General features: G+C 43.4%; 1 protein-coding gene across 2 annotated transcripts in view; it reads right to left on the bottom strand.

Annotated features, from left to right (window-relative positions):
• Nucleotides 1–66: 66 nt before the first annotated feature.
• The window catches only part of DNAH11 (dynein axonemal heavy chain 11), a 181,987-nt gene continuing 160,080 nt past the window's right edge, over nt 67–21,973 (bottom strand). For both annotated transcript variants that reach the window (XM_072153831.1, XM_072153832.1), the window contains exons 69-83: nt 21,075–21,215; nt 20,336–20,506; nt 19,552–19,674; nt 19,215–19,408; nt 18,990–19,138; nt 18,781–18,908; nt 18,449–18,676; nt 17,246–17,437; nt 14,467–14,586; nt 13,095–13,337; nt 11,854–12,036; nt 11,664–11,779; nt 10,268–10,380; nt 1,371–1,511; nt 67–314 (exon numbers count right to left, since the gene is read on the bottom strand). In XM_072153831.1, coding sequence (XP_072009932.1) covers nt 67–314; nt 1,371–1,511; nt 10,268–10,380; nt 11,664–11,779; nt 11,854–12,036; nt 13,095–13,337; nt 14,467–14,586; nt 17,246–17,437; nt 18,449–18,676; nt 18,781–18,908; nt 18,990–19,138; nt 19,215–19,408; nt 19,552–19,674; nt 20,336–20,506; nt 21,075–21,215 — 2,490 coding nt within the window. The remainder of the gene's footprint in view (nt 315–1,370; nt 1,512–10,267; nt 10,381–11,663; nt 11,780–11,853; nt 12,037–13,094; nt 13,338–14,466; nt 14,587–17,245; nt 17,438–18,448; nt 18,677–18,780; nt 18,909–18,989; nt 19,139–19,214; nt 19,409–19,551; nt 19,675–20,335; nt 20,507–21,074; nt 21,216–21,973) is intronic.

Genomic DNA, 21,973 nt, shown 5'->3' with positions numbered 1-21,973 from the left:
CTTAAAGGAGTAACCGTAATAGTGCAAAAATCATTTTGTGTGAATGCGGTCCAAAATTGCAAGTGTCTAAACCGCCAGCAACAAGGCGACGCCTGCCAGGACCCATCGCGCTGGCTTCTCTTTGGTTCTAAGGTTAAATGTCCAAACATATGTGGGGCCTCTGATTTTTGTTTTGTACAGAGGACACTCGTACATGTTCTTCAGATCCTGTTTGTCAACTGGAATCGCTTTCACGTAGATGACCGGCATGGGAGGGGTAAGTTCCTTGAGCCGTGCTTCAGAGATGACTCCCGTCTGCATGTCCCAGCGAGCACCTACACAGAAACAAACAGTGTAATGTGGTCTCTGTATAGACGCGTCAATTTCAAATAAACATTGTTCAAAAAGGCTTTTCTCTTGACTATGATGACATTTTACTCAAACTGCACATTTACACCGGTATGGCCATCGGTTAGTCAACAATGGGATCCAAAGCATGTGGTGTAATTTACTGTCAGGGCATTGTAGACGTGATTTATACAAAATTTTATCAAAATTATCTACACGCCCAGAAACTGTTCATCATTGCTGTGGATCATTAAAGTGGAAATTAAGCCTAAGAGCCATTTAGCAGGTATATGCTCAGCAATTCCAACCAGCGTCTCTGCCTTGTACAACCCTAATAGGGCATGTTGTATTCTACAGACTGTATGTTTAATGCCGATACATTAATCTGAAGAGCTTACAGTTTCAGGGACTTGGCATGCAGTTTTATAGAAGCAGCTCCAAACAATTTATTTTTTTTTTTTTGTCCCGGTGTCAATAAAATTTTTTGGGCTGTTATTGGTAGATTGATTATCAATAAAACTCCTTTACAGACACCTTGCAGCCTGGGACTAAAGTAAATCAACCAGAGAGCTGCACCAGCGGTCATAGTGGGCAAAGGGGTCCGTCTGCAACTAGGGGTTGTCTGTAAGTCAGCTGTCCTTAAGTAGGGGACCGCCTGTATAAACCTAAATTGAAGGGGTTTTCCAGAAAGTAATGAAAAGGTCTTTGTCTTTTTGCCACCCCTGCCCCAAAGTTTACCTACCCTGTACTGACAAAATACTTGCCCTGCTCAGTCTCCCCAGAACATGAGATGTGATATACAGTAAGGGGAAATTACAAGTGACATCCTGCGGTCAGGCCACAAGGATTGACCAAAGCAGGTCTGGTGACCAGTGGCACTTCTGGCCATGCCATTGCTGCAGAAGGCTGATGCAATGCAGGTACCTACCTGGGTTCAAAACTTGGTGAATATTTTTGATCCTCTGCTACAGCCCCAACTAGGTTTTTTAGGATTACGACTGGCACCACAACTTTAATTAATCTGTGCTACTTGTGGCACTTACCTTCCATAAAGAGCCCATGAATGTAAGCTCCTTCTCGTGGAGGGTGTCCAAAGTCATCTTTTCCTTTCTTGGTAACATCAACAGTCAGACACATTTTATCTAGAGGCCATTCGTTCTTGCGGGCCATGCTCTGCATAATTGCTGAAAAGAGAAACAAGCACATATTACATTCTCCACACATCCATTATATATGTCACATGAGTCCAATGAGTAATTGTGCAGTGGTGCCTGTGCCAGAAATCCAAAGCTAAGGACAGATTCACATTGGTGTATTTTTTTTTATCTTTTTTTTTCCACTGAAGCCATTTTGGCTGATGGACACATACAGATTACTTTTGTCAGGAAGACAAAAACAATCACTGGGCTGTGGAACACCCGGGCCACAGCCAAAGGCTTCTTTTTCTCTTTTTGTCAAAGCAGAAAAAACCATGTCTGTGCGCCGCACCTGTGAGCACACCCTGACACCCGTGTGACATCATAGTGTGTATGGGCATTTTTTTTAAAAAGGGGTTTGAGTTTAGATATTTCATTAACTGGGGCAGGGGGGTTGTTCTGTGGATATTTCATTATAGGGAGGGCTCTGCTGTCAGCATCTCATCAATGGGATATGTTGTAGATTTTTCATTTGCGGGGAAGATGCTGCTGGACCTTTCATTGATGAGGTTAGTGGGTGCTGGATACTGGCTGCATTTCCAACCCTAGGCTTATACTATAGTCAATAAGTTGTAACAGCTTTTTCTTTTGTAATAACATTAGGTGCCTTGGCTAATACTCACATGTTCACCTCATAGTGAAAAGGCCAAAGACAAGGGAACATTTTTTTTTTTGGGGGGGGGGGGGGGGCTATAGAATATCCCCTTTTCAGTAAACCCTTTTCATAAAGACAGACAACAGAAGAGGAGAGCAACTGCAGTAGAGGGGGTATTTTAGAACTGGGGTTGCTGAAAATGGTACATTAGATGGGTTGGGGTTAGTTATGGGGCCATGGACATGGGGTTACCTGACCTGGTGTAGCGAAAATTAATTATGGGTGCAGCCAGTCCCCGGATTTAAAAAAAATTGGTTGGGGGAACTACTGAACCATTCTTTTCAATATCCTTTTTCATACTTAAGTTTTTCTCCACTGATCAGTGAAAAAAAGTATAGATCCTTCCCTTTTTGTGTTCACTGACACTGGATCAGTGGAATTCTATATATGATTTGTAAAGCGCTAAGGAATATGATAGCCTTATAATAAAAATAAAGATTATAACTAGAGATGAGCGAGCACTAAAATGCTCGGGTACTCGTTATTCGAGATGAACCTTTCCCGATGCTCGAGTGCTCGTTTCGAGTAACGAGCCCCATTGAAGTCAATGGGAGACTCGAGCATTTTTCAAGGGGACCAAGGCTCTGCACAGGGAAGCTTGGCCAAACACCTGGGAACCTCAGAAAAGGATGGAAACACCACGGAAATGGACAGGAAACAGCAGGGGCAGCATGCATGGATGCCTCTGAGGCTGCTTAATCGCACCATTATGCCAAAATTATGGGCAACAGCATGGCCATGACAGAGTGACCGAATGAGGCTAGATAGCATCTAAAACATCCAATAATTGACCCTGACACTATAGGGGACGGCATGCAGAGGCAGCGGCAGCAGCGGCAGGCTAGAGAGTGGCATGGCAACATACCCTAAATGGACTCAGGCTTCAAACCAATGGGTGGCAGAGAGGAACCAAAGGAGGTGAGCAAGAAGCGCTCAAATAATATCGGTACATGATAAAAGTTTGCCAGTATATTTTGTGGATTACACAGCAGGGTGGCGACAAAGTTAACATGGAAGCCATGAAAACAATCCAAAATTCTGCCTGACACAGCTCGTTTGATAAGGGGACCATGTATGGAGGCAGTGAACTAGTAGTAGATTAAAGGTGCTGCAGTTAAAACTATGTTAGTTGGATCTTGGGATGGAGCTGGCGCTCCGCTGCCAGGCGAGCTTTCGCCAATCCAAGCCCCTGTCTCTAGGCTACTCCCCAAACAGCACTTCTAAGAACCTTTTGTATAAGATCAAGTGTAGTAGCGTTCTTATAAGTTTAGGATATGGCGGGTGAGGGGAATGTAAACAGATGCGCAAGAAGCGCTGAAATAATATCCGTAAATGGTAAAAGTTTGCCAGTATATTTTGAGGATTACACAGCAGGGTGGCGACAAAGTTAACAAGTTTGTTGTGGAAGCCATGAAAACAACCCAAAATTCTGCCTGACACAGCACGTTTGATAAGGCGGCCATGTATGGAGGCAGTGAACTAGTAGTAGATTAAAGGTGCTGCAGTTAAAACTATGTTAGTTGGTTCTTGGCATGGAGCTGGCGCTCCGCTGCCAGGCGAGCTTTCGCCAATCCAAGCCCCTGTCTCTAGGCTACTCCCCAAACAGCACTTCTAAGAACCTTTTGTATAAGATCAAGTGTAGTAGCGTTCTTATAAGTTTAGGATATGGCGGGTGAGGGGAATGTAAACAGATGCGCAAGAAGCGCTGAAATAATATCCGTAAATGGTAAAAGTTTGCCAGTATATTTTGAGGATTACACAGCAGGGTGGCGACAAAGTTAACAAGTTTGTTGTGGAAGCCATGAAAACAACCCAAAATTCTGCCTGACACAGCACGTTTGATAAGGCGGCCATGTATGGAGGCAGTGAACTAGTAGTAGATTAAAGGTGCTGCAGTTAAAACTATGTTAGTTGGTTCTTGGCATGGAGCTGGCGCTCCGCTGCCAGGCGAGCTTTCGCCAATCCAAGCCCGTCTCTAGGCTACTCCCCAAACAGCACTTCTAAGAACCTTTTGTATAAGATCAAGTATAGTAGCGTTCTTATAAGTTTAGGATATGGCGGGTGAGGGGAATGTAAACAGATGCGCAAGAAGCGCTGAAATAATATCCGTAAATGGTAAAAGTTTGCCAGTGTATTTTGTGGATAACACAGCAGGGTGGCGACAAAGTTAACAACTTTGATGTGGAATCCATGAAAACAACCCAAATTTCGGCCTGACACACCTCGTTTGATAAAGGGACGATGTATGGAGGCAGCTATATGGACGACTTTTGGAGGTAGCAATGGAGACAACGTGTGGAGGCTGCTATGGAGACAATTCAATTTGGATAGTGCCTGTATGTGGCAGTCCAAAAAAGTTTTCAAACCAGAGGAGCAGGTAGGTGGCCCTCCATAAAAATGGAATAGATTGAGTGCCTGTATGTGGCACTCCCAAAAATTGTTTAAAACAGAGGACCGGGTCGGTGGCCCTCCAGAAAAATTAAATGCATAAAGTACTATAGCTAGAGCCAGTGGGCCCTGTCAAAAAATAGCCAGTTTCCTCTGCTTTACTGTACAAAGAGGAGGAGAAGGAGGAAAATGAGGAGGAGGAGGAGTGGATAAATTATTCAGGTTGAGCTTCCTTCACCTGGTGGAGATTGGAAATTAGGAGAAATCCAGGCTCTATTCATCTTGATAAGCGTCAGCCTGTCAGCGCTGTCAGTCGACAGGCGTGTACGCTTATCGGTGATGATGCCACCAGCTGCACTGAAAACCCGCTCGGACAAGACGCTAGCGGCAGGGCAGGCAAGAACCTCCAAGGCGTACAGCGCCAGTTCGTGCCACATGTCCAGCTTTGAAACCCAGTAGTTGTAGGGAGCTGTGTGATCATTTAGGACGATGGTATGGTCAGCTACGTACTCCCTCACCATCTTTCTGTAAAGATCAGCCCTACTCTGCCGAGACTGGGGACAGGTGACAGTGTCTTGCTGGGGTGACATAAAGCTGGCAAAAGCCTTGTAAAGCGTACCCTTGCCAGTGCTGGACAAGCTGCCTGCTCGCCTACTCTCCCTCGTTACTTGTCCCGCAGAACTACGCACTCTGCCGCTAGCGCTGTCAGAAGGGAAATACTGTTTCAGCTTGTGCACCAGGGCCTGCTGGTATTCATGCATTCTCACACTCCTTTCCTCTCCAGGGATGAGAGTGGAAAGATTTTGCTTGTACCGTGGGTCCAGGAGAGTGAACACCCAGTAATCGGTGCTGGAATAAATTCTTTGAACGCGAGGGTCACGGGATAGGCAGCCTAGCATGAAATCTGCCATATGCCCCAGAGTACCAACGCGTAAGAATTCACTCCCCTCACTGGCCTGACTGTCCATTTCCTCCTCCTCCAACTCCTCTTCTTCTGCCCATACACGCTCAACAGTGAAGGACTCAACAATGGTCCCCTCTTGTGTCTCGCCAACATTCTCCTCCTCTTCCTCCTCATCCTCCTCCACCTCCTCCGATATGCGCTGAGAAACTGACCTAAGGGTGCTTTGGCTATCAACAAGGGAATCTTCTTCCCCCGTCTCTTGTGAGGAGCGCAAAGCTTCCGACTTCATGCTGACCAGAGAGTTTTTCAACAGGCCAAGCAGCGGGATGGTGAGGCTGATGATGGCGGCATCGCCACTGACCATCTGTGTTGACTCCTCAAAGTTACTCAGCACCTGACAGATATCAGACATCCACGTCCACTCCTCATTGTAGACTTGAGGAAGCTGACTGACCTGACTACCAGTTCTGGTGGAAGTTGACATCTGGCAGTCTACAATCGCTCGGCGCTGCTGGTAAACTCTGGATAACATGGTCAGTGTTGAATTCCACCTCGTGGGCACGTCGCACAACAGTCGGTGAGCGGGCAGTTGGAGGCGGCGCTGCGCTGCCCTGAGAGTGGCAGCATCTGTGCTGGACTTCCTGAAATGCGCACAGATGCGGTGCACCTTCGTGAGCAAATCAGACAGATTGGGGTATGTCTTGAGGAAACGCTGAACTATCAGATTTAACACATGGGCCAGGCATGGCACATGTGTCAGTCTGCCGAGTTGCAGAGCCGCCACCAGGTTACGGCCGTTGTCACACACAACCATGCCTGGCTTCAGGTTCAGCGGTGCCAGCCACAGATCAGTCTGCGCCGTGATGCCCTGTAATAGTTCTTGGGCGGTGTGCCTTTTATCGCCTAGGCTCAGCAGTTTCAGCACCGCCTGCTGTCGCTTAGCGACGGCACTGCTGCTGTGCCTAGAGCTAGCGACTGATGGCGCCATGCCCACGGATGGTCGTTCGGAGGAGGAGGTGGAGGAGGGGTGGGAGGAGGAGGAGGAATAGTAGGCCTGAAACACCTGGACCGAGGTAGGCCCCGCAATCCTCGGCGTCGGCAGTATATGACCAGCCGCAGGGTCAGACTCGGTCCCAGCCTCCACCAAGTTAACCCAATGTGCCGTCAGCGATATATAGTGGCCCTGCCCGGCAGCACTCGTCCACGTGTCTGTGGTCAGGTGGACCTTGTCAGAAACGGCGTTGGTCAGGGCACGGATTATGTTGTCTGATACGTGCTGGTGCAGGGCTGGGACGGCACATCGGGAAAAGTAGTGGCGGCTGGGGACCGAATACCGAGGGGCGGCCGCCACCATGAGGCTGCGAAAGGCCTCGGTCTCTACTAGCCTATAGGGCAGCATCTCCAGGCTTAGCAATCTGGAGATGTGCACATTAAGGGCTTGGGCGTGCGGGTGGGTTGCACTATATTTGCGTTTCCGCTCCAGCGTCTGGGGTATGGAGAGCTGAACGCTGGTGGATGCTGTGGAGGATCGTGGAGGCGACGATGGGGTTTTTGTGGCAGGGTCCTGGGCAGGGGGCTGACTATCAGCTGACACAGGGGAAGGAGCAGTGGTGTGCACGGCCGGAGGTGAACGCGCTTGTTGCCACTGAGTGGGGTGTTTAGCATTCATATGCCTGCGCATACTGGTGGTAGTTAAGCTAGTAGTGGTGGAACCCCTGCTGATCCTGGTTTGGCAAATGTGGCACACCACAGTCCGTCGGTCATCCGGTGTTTCCTTAAAGAACCTCCAGACTTCTGAAAATCTAGCCCTCGCCGCAGGAGCCCTCGCCACGGGAGCTTCACTAGTTGACACATTTGGCGCTGATGCACCAGCTCTGGCCCTGCCTCTCCGTCTGGCCCCACCACTGCCTCTTCCAACCTGTTCTGGTCGAGGACTCTCCTCCGTCTCAGAAGCACTGTGTTCACCCGGCCTCTCAACCCAGCTTGGGTCTGTCACCTCATCATCCTCCGATCCCTCAGTCTGCTCCCCCCTTGGACTTCCTGCCCTGGCAACAACTTCCCCACTGTCTGACAACCGTGTCTCCTCATCGTCGGACACCTCTTTACACACTTCTTCCACTACGTCAACAAGGTCATCATCACCCACAGACTGCGACTGGTGGAAAACCTGGGCATCGGAAAATTGCTCATCAGCAACCGGACAAGTGGTTTGTGACTGTGGGAAGGGTCCAGAAAACAGTTCCTCAGAGTATGCCGGTTCAAATGGCAAATTTTGCTGGGAGGGGGCAGACTGGGGGGGAGGAGGCTGAGGTGCAGGAGCTGGAGGAGTGCCAATTTCGGTGACATGGGTGGACTGCGTGGAAGACTGACTGGTGGACAAATTGCTCGAAGCATTGTCGGCAATCCACAACATCACCTGTTCGCACTGTTCTGGCCTCAACAGTGCTCTACCACGAGTCCCAGTAACTTGAGACATGAACCTAGGGAGTGTAGCTCTGCGGCGTTCCCCTGCTCCCTCATCAGCAGGTGGTGTCTCACCCCGCCCAGGACCACGGCCTCTGACCCCTGCAGTAGTTGGACGCCCACGTCCCCGCCCTCGTCCTCTACCCCTAGCCCTCGGGTTAAACATTTTGAAAATGAGAGTTATAACTTTCATTTTTTTTTTACCTTTTTTTGTGTTTTTTTTTTTTTTTGTGTGTTTTTTAGTTTTTAAAACCAAACGATGCTATCCTATTGCTATGGCTATTTTCTAGCCAAGTATGAAAGCACACTGCTATGCCAGATGAGATGACACTGAGTTATTAAAAAAATAAATGTAAAATAAAAAAGGAAATGGCAGACTGTGCCTAATTGAAATCCAACCCCGGGCCCTAATAAATTTTCCCACTTCGGTCTTTCCGATGGATATGTGCGTCACTAAGCGCAAAACACAGTGGTCGCAAGTCTCACTCCAAATTGCTCACAATTTGCTAGTAGATGCACTGCAGCAAGGACAGCCACCAGCAGATCAACCAGAAATCAAATATATATAACGCTACTGTAGGCGTAAGTAAGCCGTTTGGATTCTCCTATGGCTATTTTCTAGCCAAGTATTAAAGCACACTACTATGCCAGATGAGATGACGCTGAGTTATGAAAAAAATAAACGTAAAATAAAAAAGGAAATGGCAGACTGTGCCTAATTGAAATACAACCCCGGGCCCTAATAAATTTTCCCACTTCGGTCTTTGCGATGGATATGTGCGTCACTAAGCGCAAAACACAGTGGTCGCAAGTCTCACTCCAAATTGTGAGCAATTTGCTAGTAGATGCACTGCAGCAACTACAGCCACCAGCAGATCAACCAGAAATCAAATATATATAACGCTACTGTAGGCGTAAGTAAGCCGTTTGGATTCTCCTTTGGCTATTTTCTAGCCAAGTATGAAAGCACACACTGATGAGATGACGCTGAGTTATGAAAAAATAAACGTAAAATAAAAAGAAACTGGCAGACTGTGCCTAATTGAAATCAAACCCCTAATAAATTTTCCCACTTTGGTGTTTGAGGTGGATATGTGTGTCACTAAGAGCTAAACACAACGGTAGCAAGTCCCCCTGCTAATTCCTCACAATATGGTACTAGCTGCACTTCTAGTGCCAGCAAGCCCAGCCACAAGCAAATAAAAAAAAAAAGGATAACGTTATTGTAGCCCTAAGAAGGGCTGTTGGGTTGTTGTAGAATCACTCCTGCCTAACAGTAAGCTAATAGAACACCCTAACGCTTTCCCTGACCAGCAGCAGCTCTCTCCCTAGCGGCATCCAGACAGAGAATGATCCGAGCAGCGTGGGCAGCGGCTAGTCTATCCCAGGGTCACCTGATCTGGCCAGCCAACCACTGCTATCGACGTGTAAGGGTACCACGTCATGCTGGGTGGAGTGCAGAGTCTCCTGGCTTGTGATTGGCTCTGTTTCTGGCCGCCAAAAAGCAAAACGGCGGGAGCTGCCATTTTCTCGAGCGGGCGAAATACTCGTCCGAGCAACGAGCAGTTACGAGTACGCTAATGCTCGATCGAGCATCAAGCTCGGACGAGTATGTTCGCTCATCTCTAATTATAACGTGTCCATAAGCCGAAATGGCTTCAGTGAAACATCAGAGAAAAAAAGTGCCAATGCCCATTAAAGCTAAATGCCCATGACTGAAATAGCTATATACTATTGGTTTCTTCAATGAACGGTGCACAGCACACTTGTAACACTTTTCAATGGATCTATGCAAAGGTCTGTTCTTTTAAAGGACCATGAGACAGATTCATTCAATATTAGAGCATGTCCTTGTCAGAATAGTTTTTGAATCCAAGAAAAGCAGATACCGAATGGATGCAAATTGGCCTCAATAAATAGAAGAAAATGTCAAATTTTTCTGTCTAAAATTGCCATATTTGTGTGTAGGTCGCCTCAGTCCTGTTTCTGCTATAGTTGGCAGTTTTGAACTGGTACAGATTAGCCATGTAATCTAATCATGGTACTAAAAACACAGCAAGGTTGGTGAATAAATAGGAGGCAGTATTAACAATGTCTCAAATAATAATTCTGATGCATTTTCCGAGTCTTCAAAGTCAGAAACTTTTCTTGGGTGTAATAATCTCAATACAGAAAAACAGCTTTTTCCATATGATCTATATATATATACATTGATATATATACACATATATATGTATATAAAATATATATTGCCATTTTTAAGTTCAACATGGCATGATTAGTGAATTAAAGGGATATAGCAACAAAATATGAAGCTGAAAATTTCATTCTTACCTGTCAAAAATGACTGTGGATTAAAAAACCCAGAGAGCCAGACTACTGCTGGTAATACCAGATCTTGTGTCCACATATCGAGTTCTCGACATCTCAGTAGAAGATCATTAACCCTAATGAATGAGTGATCATTAGTAACATGCATTTAGTTATGTAAGTGTTACAAATCAAGGTAAAACATTGAGGTTGGTCATCCTACAATACAATGAATACCAATCAGATAACCCTATTCTTGTATAGATCCTAACACCGAAACCACAACAGCAATACCAAAAAAGGCATATAGGACAACAATCTATCCCAACACAAACAAAGGACTATTTGTTGGGAATCAAATAACAATAATCTTTATTGTAAATTATTTACAGCAATCAAGACACATAATATTAAAAACATATAAAATATTCCACAAGACACAAAAGAGCGTGGTGGTGGTCCAAAAGGTCAATCAATGTAAATGCATCTCCACTATAATGGCCCAAATGTATATGCCAAAGTATCAATAAATTCAAATTACCCACCCGGGCGTGACATGATGAAAAGCTACAGGAGAGAGGCTTGACCACCACCACAGCACCCCGACGCACGTTTCGCCGTCGCTTCTTCCTGGAAGAAGCGACGGCGAGGTTTTTGAGACCGAGTGCCCTAACTACAACCGTAATCCACTTATTTACAGTGAAGTGCCAAAAAGGAATTTTAAGCAGTAACTTATTGCTACCTGTTCTTCCACATCTTTCAATTGTATTGGCCACCTGAGGCCACCAGTTGAAAGAAGGAGGGCAAATTCAGAGTATCATAGTAGCTTCTCTCCAGGGTCTCTCTGTACAGGAAGAATGGCGGGTCCAGCAGGAGGACCTCCAAAGATAATGTAGTTCTGTCAAAACCTTCTTACTTTTCCTGCAGTTCCGAACTGAATGAAGTGTCGAATAGGAGCATCTCTTAAGTTGCCTGGGACTGCAGGAAGATTTAATGTTTGGTGAACTCTGTTCTGGGGCGATGGCCTGAGTGCCCACAGAAACGGCTCTGAGTGCCATAGGTTCGCCACCACTGCCCTAGGGAGAAGGAAGAAGCGGTTTAATACCACTTCTGCCTTCTCCTTTCTTCACTCAATAGCACTGAAGTAGCACTTCGCAGCGAATCAAGGAGTCGGCACTGCTGTCATCTCTATTCAAGCGAGCCCCCAGTCAAGGTCTGCCTTTTTAATTGCCTCACAGTACAGTGGTAACAATTCTCAACATTGAGTGTCATTTCTGTGGAATAACACCTTCTATGTGACCCCTTGATGTCATCCCGAGTGTGGAGTCAGGTATCAATGAATCTAAGACTGTTATCATGATAGGAAATCATCTTTGGCAATGCAAAAATATAAATTACATTAATGGAAGAAAATATTTACCAATGGCCTAATCCAAACGTTGACGGGTATGCCAGTTTTGTCCATGAGTCAGGAACACTATCATAGTACAAGGCAAATTGTAGAGCTTCCATATCTGAGGAAATGGTCAACTCTCCCTAGAGTGTCAAGAAAATATGTTAACGTCATGTGATCTCAGGCTATAAAACGTGTTACCTTTACACCTATTTACCTTTAACCCAAGGTCCAGTTCTTTGAGAGACCTCCGGATCTCTCTCATTAAGATGTTCATTCTCTCACATTCCTGAAAGCAGACAAGGATGTATGGACTTCTCTCTGTTGTCTTCTGCATGATCTCTTGTAAATTATATTCCTCTGGAACCTTCTCCAAAATCTCGTCAATTATGTTCTTTACCTATATAAAAAAAGCGTCAGATTGACTGGTAATCCTACACAAACCTTCCTTTGTGGTTGTGAAGGAATATTTATCACAGAAAAAAAACAAACTACAATTGCAAAGAGAGATGAGAAATATATCAAGAAATGTGCTCTATGGGGCACATTTACTTACCCGGTCCAGTCAAGATCCAGCGGCGGGTTCTCCGATGCCGATTCGGGTCCGGCTGGGATTCACTAAGGTCCGTGCGCCGATATCCACTAGGTGTCGCTGCTGAACCGAGGTCCGCTGGAGTTCACCAGAGTTCACCTTCTATTTCTTGGTGCAGGTAAGTGCGTGTCAAGCGACACTTTTTTTTTAAAAATACCACGTTTTTTCCGAATCTTGGGTTTTCCGACGGCCACGCCCCCGGATTACCGTTGCATGCATGCCGGCGCCAAAGCGCCACAATCTGATCGCGTGCGCCAAAACCCAGGGCAATTTGGCACAAATCGGAAAAATTTGGGAAACCCAAAAGCGATTCGGGCCCTTAGTAAATGACCCCCTATGTGTCTTGCACTGGGCCTACCTGGGTAAGTGCCGGGGCACAGAGATGCTGAGGGGGCCCACATAAGGCTGCACATAAGGAATCCAGGGGGGTTAGGGGGCTGTATGTAATGAATCCATATGGTGTTGCTTTTATAAAATAACCATGAAGGGGCTGTTTGGTATGCTAAATTAGGCAACAGGAGACTTTTAGTTTCACTGCAAAGGGGCCTACTGAGGCTCTGTCACCCAGGGGCATATTGAAATCTCGAGCCAACCCTTAATGTGTCACAGAAGCTAATACACTTATTCTTCTTTCATACAATCCTATCTATGGCTGTAAGACAACTGGCAACAGTAAGGTACAAAGGCCGTCCCTTGAATTAAACCCACCAACTTAATATTTACCAACCAAATATGGGACAGAACAGCTGAAGTTAATGTAATTGTGTTTTCTAGAATATGATTTTAACATGTGACTAGGTAAAAAAATCTGAGAACTCTGGGATGTCGTACAGACTAATCAATAGTAGCACGCACTGATCACTTACCTTTTCTTCTATAGACATTCCTGAGCCTTCACCAATCATTGTATCTTTCGGCTGCATTTCTAATATGGTCTTGAACAGATTATCAGAGGTTACTGTCAGGAATTCAATCTCAGCGTTGGGGTGCAGTCCATACAAAACAGGATTTTCTGCAGGCAGCATTTCATCTATATAGGTGTGGTATCCAATATAATCCAAATTTGGTGGAGCCAAGAATCCAGGAGCCAACGACAACTCGCCATCAAGCTAAACATGAGAATAGATACAAAGCAAAATAAAAGAAGCTATTCAGTTGCATATTTTAGCATATTGATGATGTTGACCAGAAACCTTTTTAATTCCCTTCATGTAATGTTTGAACATATAGCACACACCTTTGTTTTGATGTATAGTAATGCTACATGTATCCCTAAAATAAACATTCATGTGAACTTTAATCCTCATACTGTGAGACTGGGGGAACTCTTTCTGTACACTAATCAAAACAATACAGACAGTCCCCGGGTTACGTACAAGATCAGTTCTTTAGGTTTGTTCTTAAGTTGAATTCTTATACAAGTCGGAACTGTATTTTTAAAATTGGAGCTCCAGACATTTTTTTTTTGTCCCAGCGACAATTGGATTTTATAATCTCTTTTTTGCAATGGAAACAAAGATTATCAATAAAACTTCATTACAGACACCTTAAAGCTGATCATTGTTGCCTGGGACTATAGTAAAGCATTAAGAGAGCTTCACCAGATATAGTCATAGTGGGCACAGGGGTCCCTCGGGGTCAGAGGTAACTAGGGGTCATATGTAAGATGAGTCCTTAAGTAGGGGACCACCAGTATAATGGTTCATTTGAAGTCAGAAAAGAATTTGGAACTGTGAATTTAGTTGTAGATCATAATAACAAACAAATGTCTGAAGCATACACTGGGTGAAACTTCTGAAAATCGGAATCTCAACATGGTGACAATGAGGTCCGGCACAAAAAGGATGGCTGTTGATTATTCATATCATAATAATATGTAAAATCATTTCTAAAGTTCCCCCTGACCCAATATTTATTGAGAACTTACATAAGCCAGTTTACAATGGAGGACAATTATAATGCCTTGTCGCAACTCCTGCACGCCACATGCGTGGACTGACGTATTTACCGTAGTCTCTTCCATATAACCAGCTACAGACTATAGCTGAAATGAGATTTCATTCTGCCAGCCTAGCACTCCTCCAGATTTACTACGCCTCTTCCCAAATCCGGCATGTAGTATTCACTTCAAAAGATTATTGGTGTCCACTAAAGCCACATCTTTCCACCACTCATGTTTTGTAAAACCCGAAGTAGAACTAATTTGCTAGTAATCCCATGTAATAACATGCCTCTTACCAGGGCTGGACTCATAAACTCTTCCAGGTATGTCTGACATAACCTTCTGTCCCAATCATCAGTTATATGGCCGCCATACATAATTTCTCCAAACAGGTAGCGCAGGTCTTCCCATGGCACCTGCATTGCAGAACACAAACTATAAGGACATCTAAACAGAATTGAATACATTTGGTACATTTGATAAGATCTTGTAGCTACAGTACAGCGGGGGATTTCATTTTGTTGCTTTTCTACTTAATATCTGTAATGTCAGTCTATGAGAAATACACTCGGGTCAGTGTGATCTTACTGAAAATGCTGCATACTTTATGAAAATTCAGCTATCTAACTAATGTGATAGATTATGAAATATTTAATATCAGTATTGCATATATTAGTGGTAGTATGTGGTCTGTACAGAATATAATCTCATATGTGAGTACAAAGTGACAGGTAATGATTGAATGGAAGAACATTGTGGGTGGGACTTTTTGGTATGGGATGACATGGCTGACCCTAACTGGCCAGCACATGACCCTGAACACTTTCTGTACTAGATTCAAGACTGAGTAGCTAACAATGGTGTAATTACATTTTAGTAAAATTTAGAAATGCCTCTTTTAGTAGTTTTTGAGATTTCCTGTAATTTCTCTGTAGACATAGGTCCACAAGATGGCCAAAATAATGTTATACTGAAGCAGTCACTTGAAAAACATAAAACATTAAAAGAAAAGAATGCATACATACCTCAATGCTGCCCTTTACTTCCTGGTTTTACTCGACTAATAGAATGTGACTGTTGAGCCAATCACAGGCTCTAGTGGTGACCTGCCTCCAATGATTGGCTGAACAGCCATTTCCTATGTTTTCCTGTGTTTCCTGTTATTTAGATTTTTTATGTTATTACCAACCATAGATGTAAACTGTAACCAGACGGTCCAGCTTCATTTTAATTCATCTCTTTTTAAACAGATGAAATATCAGAAGTGGTGATTCTCGACAAACGGGAACAGCAGTCAGGACACAGGTTTTATTCTAGTACATAACATGGGCCTGTGTGTCAGCAGTTTACAGCACTCTGTACGCACGGAGGCTCGGCCCACCTAACTATTATTTTTCAAAGTCACCTTGTTAATTTAATAAGCACGGCATAAACTTGTTTTACTTTTCAAATAAAATCACTCATCTCACCTTAATTTCATCTCAAGTAGAGTATCAGTGGGAATGTCACAACAAGGTGGCATCCCTAATACATAAAAATGACACACACACAAACCTCTGCGTTATTTATGTGTGTGACGCGTTGCAAATTGCTTCCATCATCAAAACTAATTGTAGTGATTATTAATGCAATGTTAAGATCTGTCAGATTTGCTGTATGTAATTACAATTTTGCGAATGCTTCATTACCTGCCTAATGACTAAGGGACACACATACATGTACAGCGCGGCTTCTGCTAACAGAATAAAAGGGCATTTTTTTTTGTTCTAGATGATTTTGACTTTTCATGATAACATTTTTTCAGTCGAGGAACTATATCATTATGAATTTGGTGTATAGTTATGATATACATAACTCCTTTAGATTCCCCAATATACTGTACTTTCAATGGGGCCTCACAAGGAATAGACTACCCAAGCTGTGATTTATCACTCTTGGTGTAGTTGTCCTTGGACCGATGTCACTTAAAGGATATATTGGTTGTCAAGGATATATAAAGTAACGTAATGTAACAAAACAAAAGTAGCTCTCTGCTCGCCTTAATTTAAGTAGCTGATGTACAAGGCCCATAGGTGACATCACATTGACAGCTCACCCTACAGTGAGCTTTAAGGCTGTAGTTGGGGCCAGCATGCGGCAGTGCCCTGGAGAGGAGAAGGTCACCCCTCCCTCTCCATAGAAAATAATGCTGCACGGCTGTATAAGTGAGTGTGAAAGTGACCCAATATCCACCACTATATACTAACAAAAGGTTGCCATGACAGGACGCATCATCCTGCACTAGCGGTGAGGAAAAGAGTCATTTTTCTTTCTTACAGCAGCCCCCACTAATGCATACATTTATCCCCGACAACTCCTTTAATCTGAGTATGTACAGTATACTAAAAATCTCTGCTACATCCATCTTATCACACACACAGCTCTGTAACATCCATCCTTCCAATAACACACACAGCACTGCTACTTCCATTCATACACACAACTCTGCTACATCGATCCAGTCACACACACATCTCATATACTTACCTAGTCCCAAGTTAAGTATTAAGAAAATGTTTCCTCTCTTCCCTTCCTGTTCGGCAGAATGAAATGGTTCAAGGACTTTACAGTGATGAAGCATGTGATTGGTCACATTCTTATGACATCACTCCAATGTTCAGACAAGTCGGGACAGGTAGGTAGAGGGAGGGAGCAATGCAGAGGCACTTTGTCAGCACTGCGCACAATCTCCAGTAGTGATGGGAATTACGGCTCTTCTTAGTGAGCTGGCTCATTAGGCTTAGCTCACTAAGAAGAGCCGGCTCTTCTGGCTCCTGAACGGCTCCCTATTAAACATATAATAGGTAGCCGCAGGCCAGTCAGTCACCCCAGACCACTTTTAACCCGATTTTAGCCGTTTAGGGACAGAATTAAGTGAGCCATCACTGAGGTGAGTCGGCTCACGTCGTTGTCGCGAACGAACCATCACTAATCTCCAGTCTAGCAGTGCTGGATCTTCCTAAAGGATGTAAGCACTTTTTAGAGAGACTTTTGATTAAAAATGTGTCTAATAGTCCAAAAATACACACTGCTTACCTTTGTATTAGCTTCTAAATAGTTGTATAACACATTAACACAGATGGTGAGGTCTCCAGCATTGAATGGATAGCTACGATTCCAACCTTGGGGACCAAATTTTAGTCTTCCGGCAACAGAAGCGTGAAAGTAGCAGAGAGAGAAAAGGATGCTCTTGAATTCATGTTCTCTCGCACACATTTCTAGTGTGTCCTGCAACATATACAGCACAGAATTACTGAATACAGCATATACATTTATTTTACATTATCACACAGTATAGACTAATGAACATAAAATAAATACTCTATGAAAAGAATACTGAAAATCTACTCTACTTTATATAAAGTATCCTCTGGTTAGCTGTTAATACTACACAGATTGGCCATATCGTTAAAACCGTATTGTATACGTCCACAATGCAGCTCATCTTGTCAAGTTTATAAAATAAAAGCTGAGCTCTGATTGGTTACTATGAACAACTAGAAAAGTTTTGCACTCAGATACTTCTGATAAATCTCTTCTATAGACTATTGAAGATACCTTGTGGTATCCTGCACCAAGGCAATAGGCCAGGTTATTAAGGTCCTACATACTGGTCTCACAGCACATCCTAGGGATGCTTGACTGGATTTACATCTGATGAATGTTGGGGCAATGTTATGATTTAGAAGTCTTTATTGTGTTCCCCAAACCTCCAATATCCTTGTGAAAGAAGCTAAAGCCATTAGACAACCATGTCACATGAAGGGGTATAGGGCCACATCATGTAAAAGAATGACACCAGGCCACCATCTTTCACTGTTCCACATTCCATTTTAGATGCTCGTATGCTCATATGTGATTTGGGTAGTGGACAATAATGGCGGTCTTACGTGTCAAGAGTGTGATGCACAGTTTTTCTATAATCAGACAGAATTGGTGTTTTCTGCAATTTGTGCTACAGTGGATTTTCTGTAGAAACAAACCATACTTGGTCACTTGTAATTCATCTTCTGCCCAATGGTTGTCCTACTTTGGACATCTTATAGTAAATAGTAAACACTGCATACCGGATTCAGAAGACCTGTTAATCTATAGCTACTCTGACTAACCAACACAATATGCCACATTATTGCCTAATTTTCCTGCTTCAAAGAATCCAGCAAGTCTGAACCCTTGACATTTGCCATAGTCATGAGATAATGACTGTATTCAGTCTATGGTATTGTCTCTATATTTTACCTGATCAAAGTTGTAGAGGGCAGCATGTAGGTTTGCCAACATGCCAGTGGGTGGCTCATTAGTGATTTTAATGGAATTTTCCAGTATTCCCTGTGGAATAATATGTTCTTCTGCAGTAGATGCTGGCTCAGCACTGATGAAGATCCGATAGTCTTCATGGCTCCCTATGCTGTACTTGTCGAGGAGTTTTTCCAAGGTCACCAACCATTTGGCCACTAAATGAACATTCTGTACACAGACACTTTTATTAAAAAGTATTCAAGCAAAAACATGACTTTAATAGAACTCTAATTTAAGCAAAATTTTGGCCAGGAGAACTCTCATCTACTTACCTGCAGGATAACCCAGTGCCCAAGCTCTGCAGCTTTCTCCATTGTCTCCTCTGCTACTTTTTCTTGCCCTTGACCTAGTGAAATGTTGTGAAATTTTCCAGAGTCGATAGTGAAGCCCAGTTTATTACCTATAAAATGTATAAATGTAAAAGGTCAGACATCACAAAGTTACAGTTAGTGCTTCAAGTTCATAGAATAATAGAACCTACCAAGGGATTCCACATCTTTGAGGGGGTTCACTCCAGGGGACAGAATAAAGAATATGGGTGTTGCTGGGCTGGTCTCCTCATAGGATTTGGCTATATCTGGACGAGTTCCTTCCACATATTTTGACCCCAGTTTTTCCTCCACAAAGTTTCTACAAATGATAAATTACACGGAGTTAGACGTGTTGTGGTAACAATGGCTGAAAACTCTCTATGAAAGTAACAAACCTGATAGCGTAGGTCATTCTATCTGGACGTAATGCTCGTAATATGATCAATTTTTGTAAAGAAGTTTTGTTTTTCCATTCCTGGGGGAGTCTTTCTTTCTCTGGGCATTCTGATTCCACCAACTTTTTCCATCGTTTTGCCGATCCCTCAATATCTCTGTCTAACCCTCTGAAGTCATCAAGCAAGGAGATCATCTAAAACAAACCAAAATAATGGGGGGGCATTCATATGTTGTACAAAGCATCTGAAGGAATCGGCATCACCCATCACCATAACATTATGTACTTTAGTAAACTTAATCTAGATGGTAGGCAATGATACAAACTCTGGGGATTACCTTGATGGCGCTCCATGACTGCACTGACAGGAAGTCAATGGGACTCTGGTAAACATGATCAACAGGAAAACGTAGCAAAAGATCCAATTCCAAAGAATCAATTTCCTTTGATTTGATAAGAATCTTCAAGTGAGAAAAAAGAAGAGGTTTCCTACATTACATGCACATATTACTCACATCAGTTTACACAACAAAATCTGAAATAGATTGTAACATGTTCAGTGATTTGACAAATGTGAGAGAAAGGATTCAGACTTGTGATGTGAACCCTACGAATACAGAACTTGTATTTGGTAGGATAATGACTAAGAAGTTGTAATTCCCATAGTTCAAAACAGATAGGTCTCTTTTTTTACTGTAGTTTGTGTCTCCACAAATGTGAATTTCACAAAATAATAACATTAATAATAACAATTTATTTATAGAGCACCATTAGTTGTATGGTGCTGTACTACCAGTAAGGGGTTCACATAGATTACATTAAAGGAAAACTATCAGTTACTTTCCAAAAAAAACAAACCAGATTTATTTTAATTATATTTAGGCAATAGATTTTTTCTTGAATTTTTTCCACAATTTTAGACCCGCAAATGTGTTTGAACCCTTTGGGATTTAATCACTCATACAATAAACTGGAATCCTGGGAAACAGTTTTGGCTTAACATTTGCCGGAAAAATTTGACGAACAAATAAGCTGGTTTAAATTTGATTGTGAAGTGTAACTCTGCACTGGTCTATTCACCAACATTTTGTTAAATCTCCCCCTTTGTGTAGAACAACTTACCTGAAATGCAATCTGGGATAGGAAAGTCAGTTTATCCTTTTCAAAGAGCCCCTGGCTCGTGTAAAGATATGCTGAGTAGGTAATGCATTCCGTCAGGCTGGAAACCCTCTCTTTTACATCTTCTGATGGTTCTGCCCGTGCAATGGCCTTGTGAAAAACTACATTAAATGCCTATAAATATAATACACGGCTTGGTTTAGTTGCAGCACAACCATGATGATAAGAAAAAACTTCTTAGGTTACATTGAAGTGCGCCCTTTGTACTGTAGCACGGTGGGCACACCCGGTGGGTGCCGGGGAAAAGAGGAGCACTGCTCACCCACGCCACTCTCCATAGAGAAACAGCGCCTTATTCCGGGAAAATATAGGACAGGTCCTTTTTTTTCACAGGTTTTTTTCACAGGGTGCTGAACGGTGGAGTGCCTCATTTGTGCTGCACCGTACCGATCCCGTAGGGAGCCGTGCACCCATTGCCATATATGGGGGGTATATATCCGACGTATATACGTCCCCCATACGGCTGTGTGAATGCAGCCTTAAGGATGAATCATTACTGTCATGTGTTTTTTAAAAAAAAAAATCAAATATTATATGTAAAGTTACACATTTTATCTGTACTAAAACATTTGATATAGACATCACCATAAATGGGTTCTAGTGGCAAGAAACTTTCACCCCTAAGAGTGCAGTCAGCGTAAATCTGGGAAGCTATTAAAGTGAGCTGAGAAGGCATACTTACTTTTAGGGAAAACTGGTACATGGAGTTTATTTTACTGAGATCGCTCATAACAAAATAAAGCAGAGAAGCCCTGGCTGCCGCAGGCCTGTAGTGTTCTCTGGCTTCATTAATTTTTATCTCATTCTCTTTTGCTTCAACCACCTGTCAAATAATAAAGACCCTCGTGAAACCAGAAAGACATTACATTGGTATTTCTGCATAATGCCTATAAAGAGACCGGGACATCTTGCAAATAAATGTTTCAACTTCTGTGATTTTCAAAACAGGTTATACAAAGTGGTACTGGAGTGAAACAACTTTAAATGTGCACTGTGGGCATGGTCATTCCAGCCGGTGCACTCGTTTTTTAGTTTCTTCACTTTGTTTCCATGTGGGATGGCAATGATTGTGTGAAGGGATGGTGGAGGATAGTGAAGGAGAGCATTAAAAGAAAAAGATGAATGTAATGGCAAACATGGCTACAAGCCCAGTGCCCTTATCTGCATAAATATAAAAAAGATGTACATGTCTATAAAATTGTAAGTTTTCCAGACATACAGGGGGTGATTAATCAAGCCTTGAAAAAGTCACAATTCCTGGCACTCAGCCAGGAATTGTGATTATTTTCCACCTTATGACACCTCCATGCCAGGGAGGAATGTGGAGTGGGGCATGCCACTATAGCTCGCAGCAGTTTCTAGCAGGGCCTGTCGTATAATTATCCAGCCAAAAAGTTGTGTACTGAATACATTAGGAGGCAGAAATCTTTTAGTATATCCCCCTGAACCTACAGGGAGGGGTTAAAATCTAACAATGGCGCACAATCCACCAGTGCTTGCTAACCCTTCCCCCCAGTTCTTGTTTTCCTGTGATTTACAAAGTGTTGTAGACATTTCTGTTTTTCCCGGTGAGGTAATTCT

Source organism: Engystomops pustulosus, chromosome 5 (assembly GCF_040894005.1).
Source record: "Engystomops pustulosus chromosome 5, aEngPut4.maternal, whole genome shotgun sequence".
NCBI lineage: Eukaryota > Metazoa > Chordata > Amphibia > Anura > Leptodactylidae > Engystomops > Engystomops pustulosus.
This window is presented reverse-complemented; position numbering and strand designations above follow the sequence as displayed.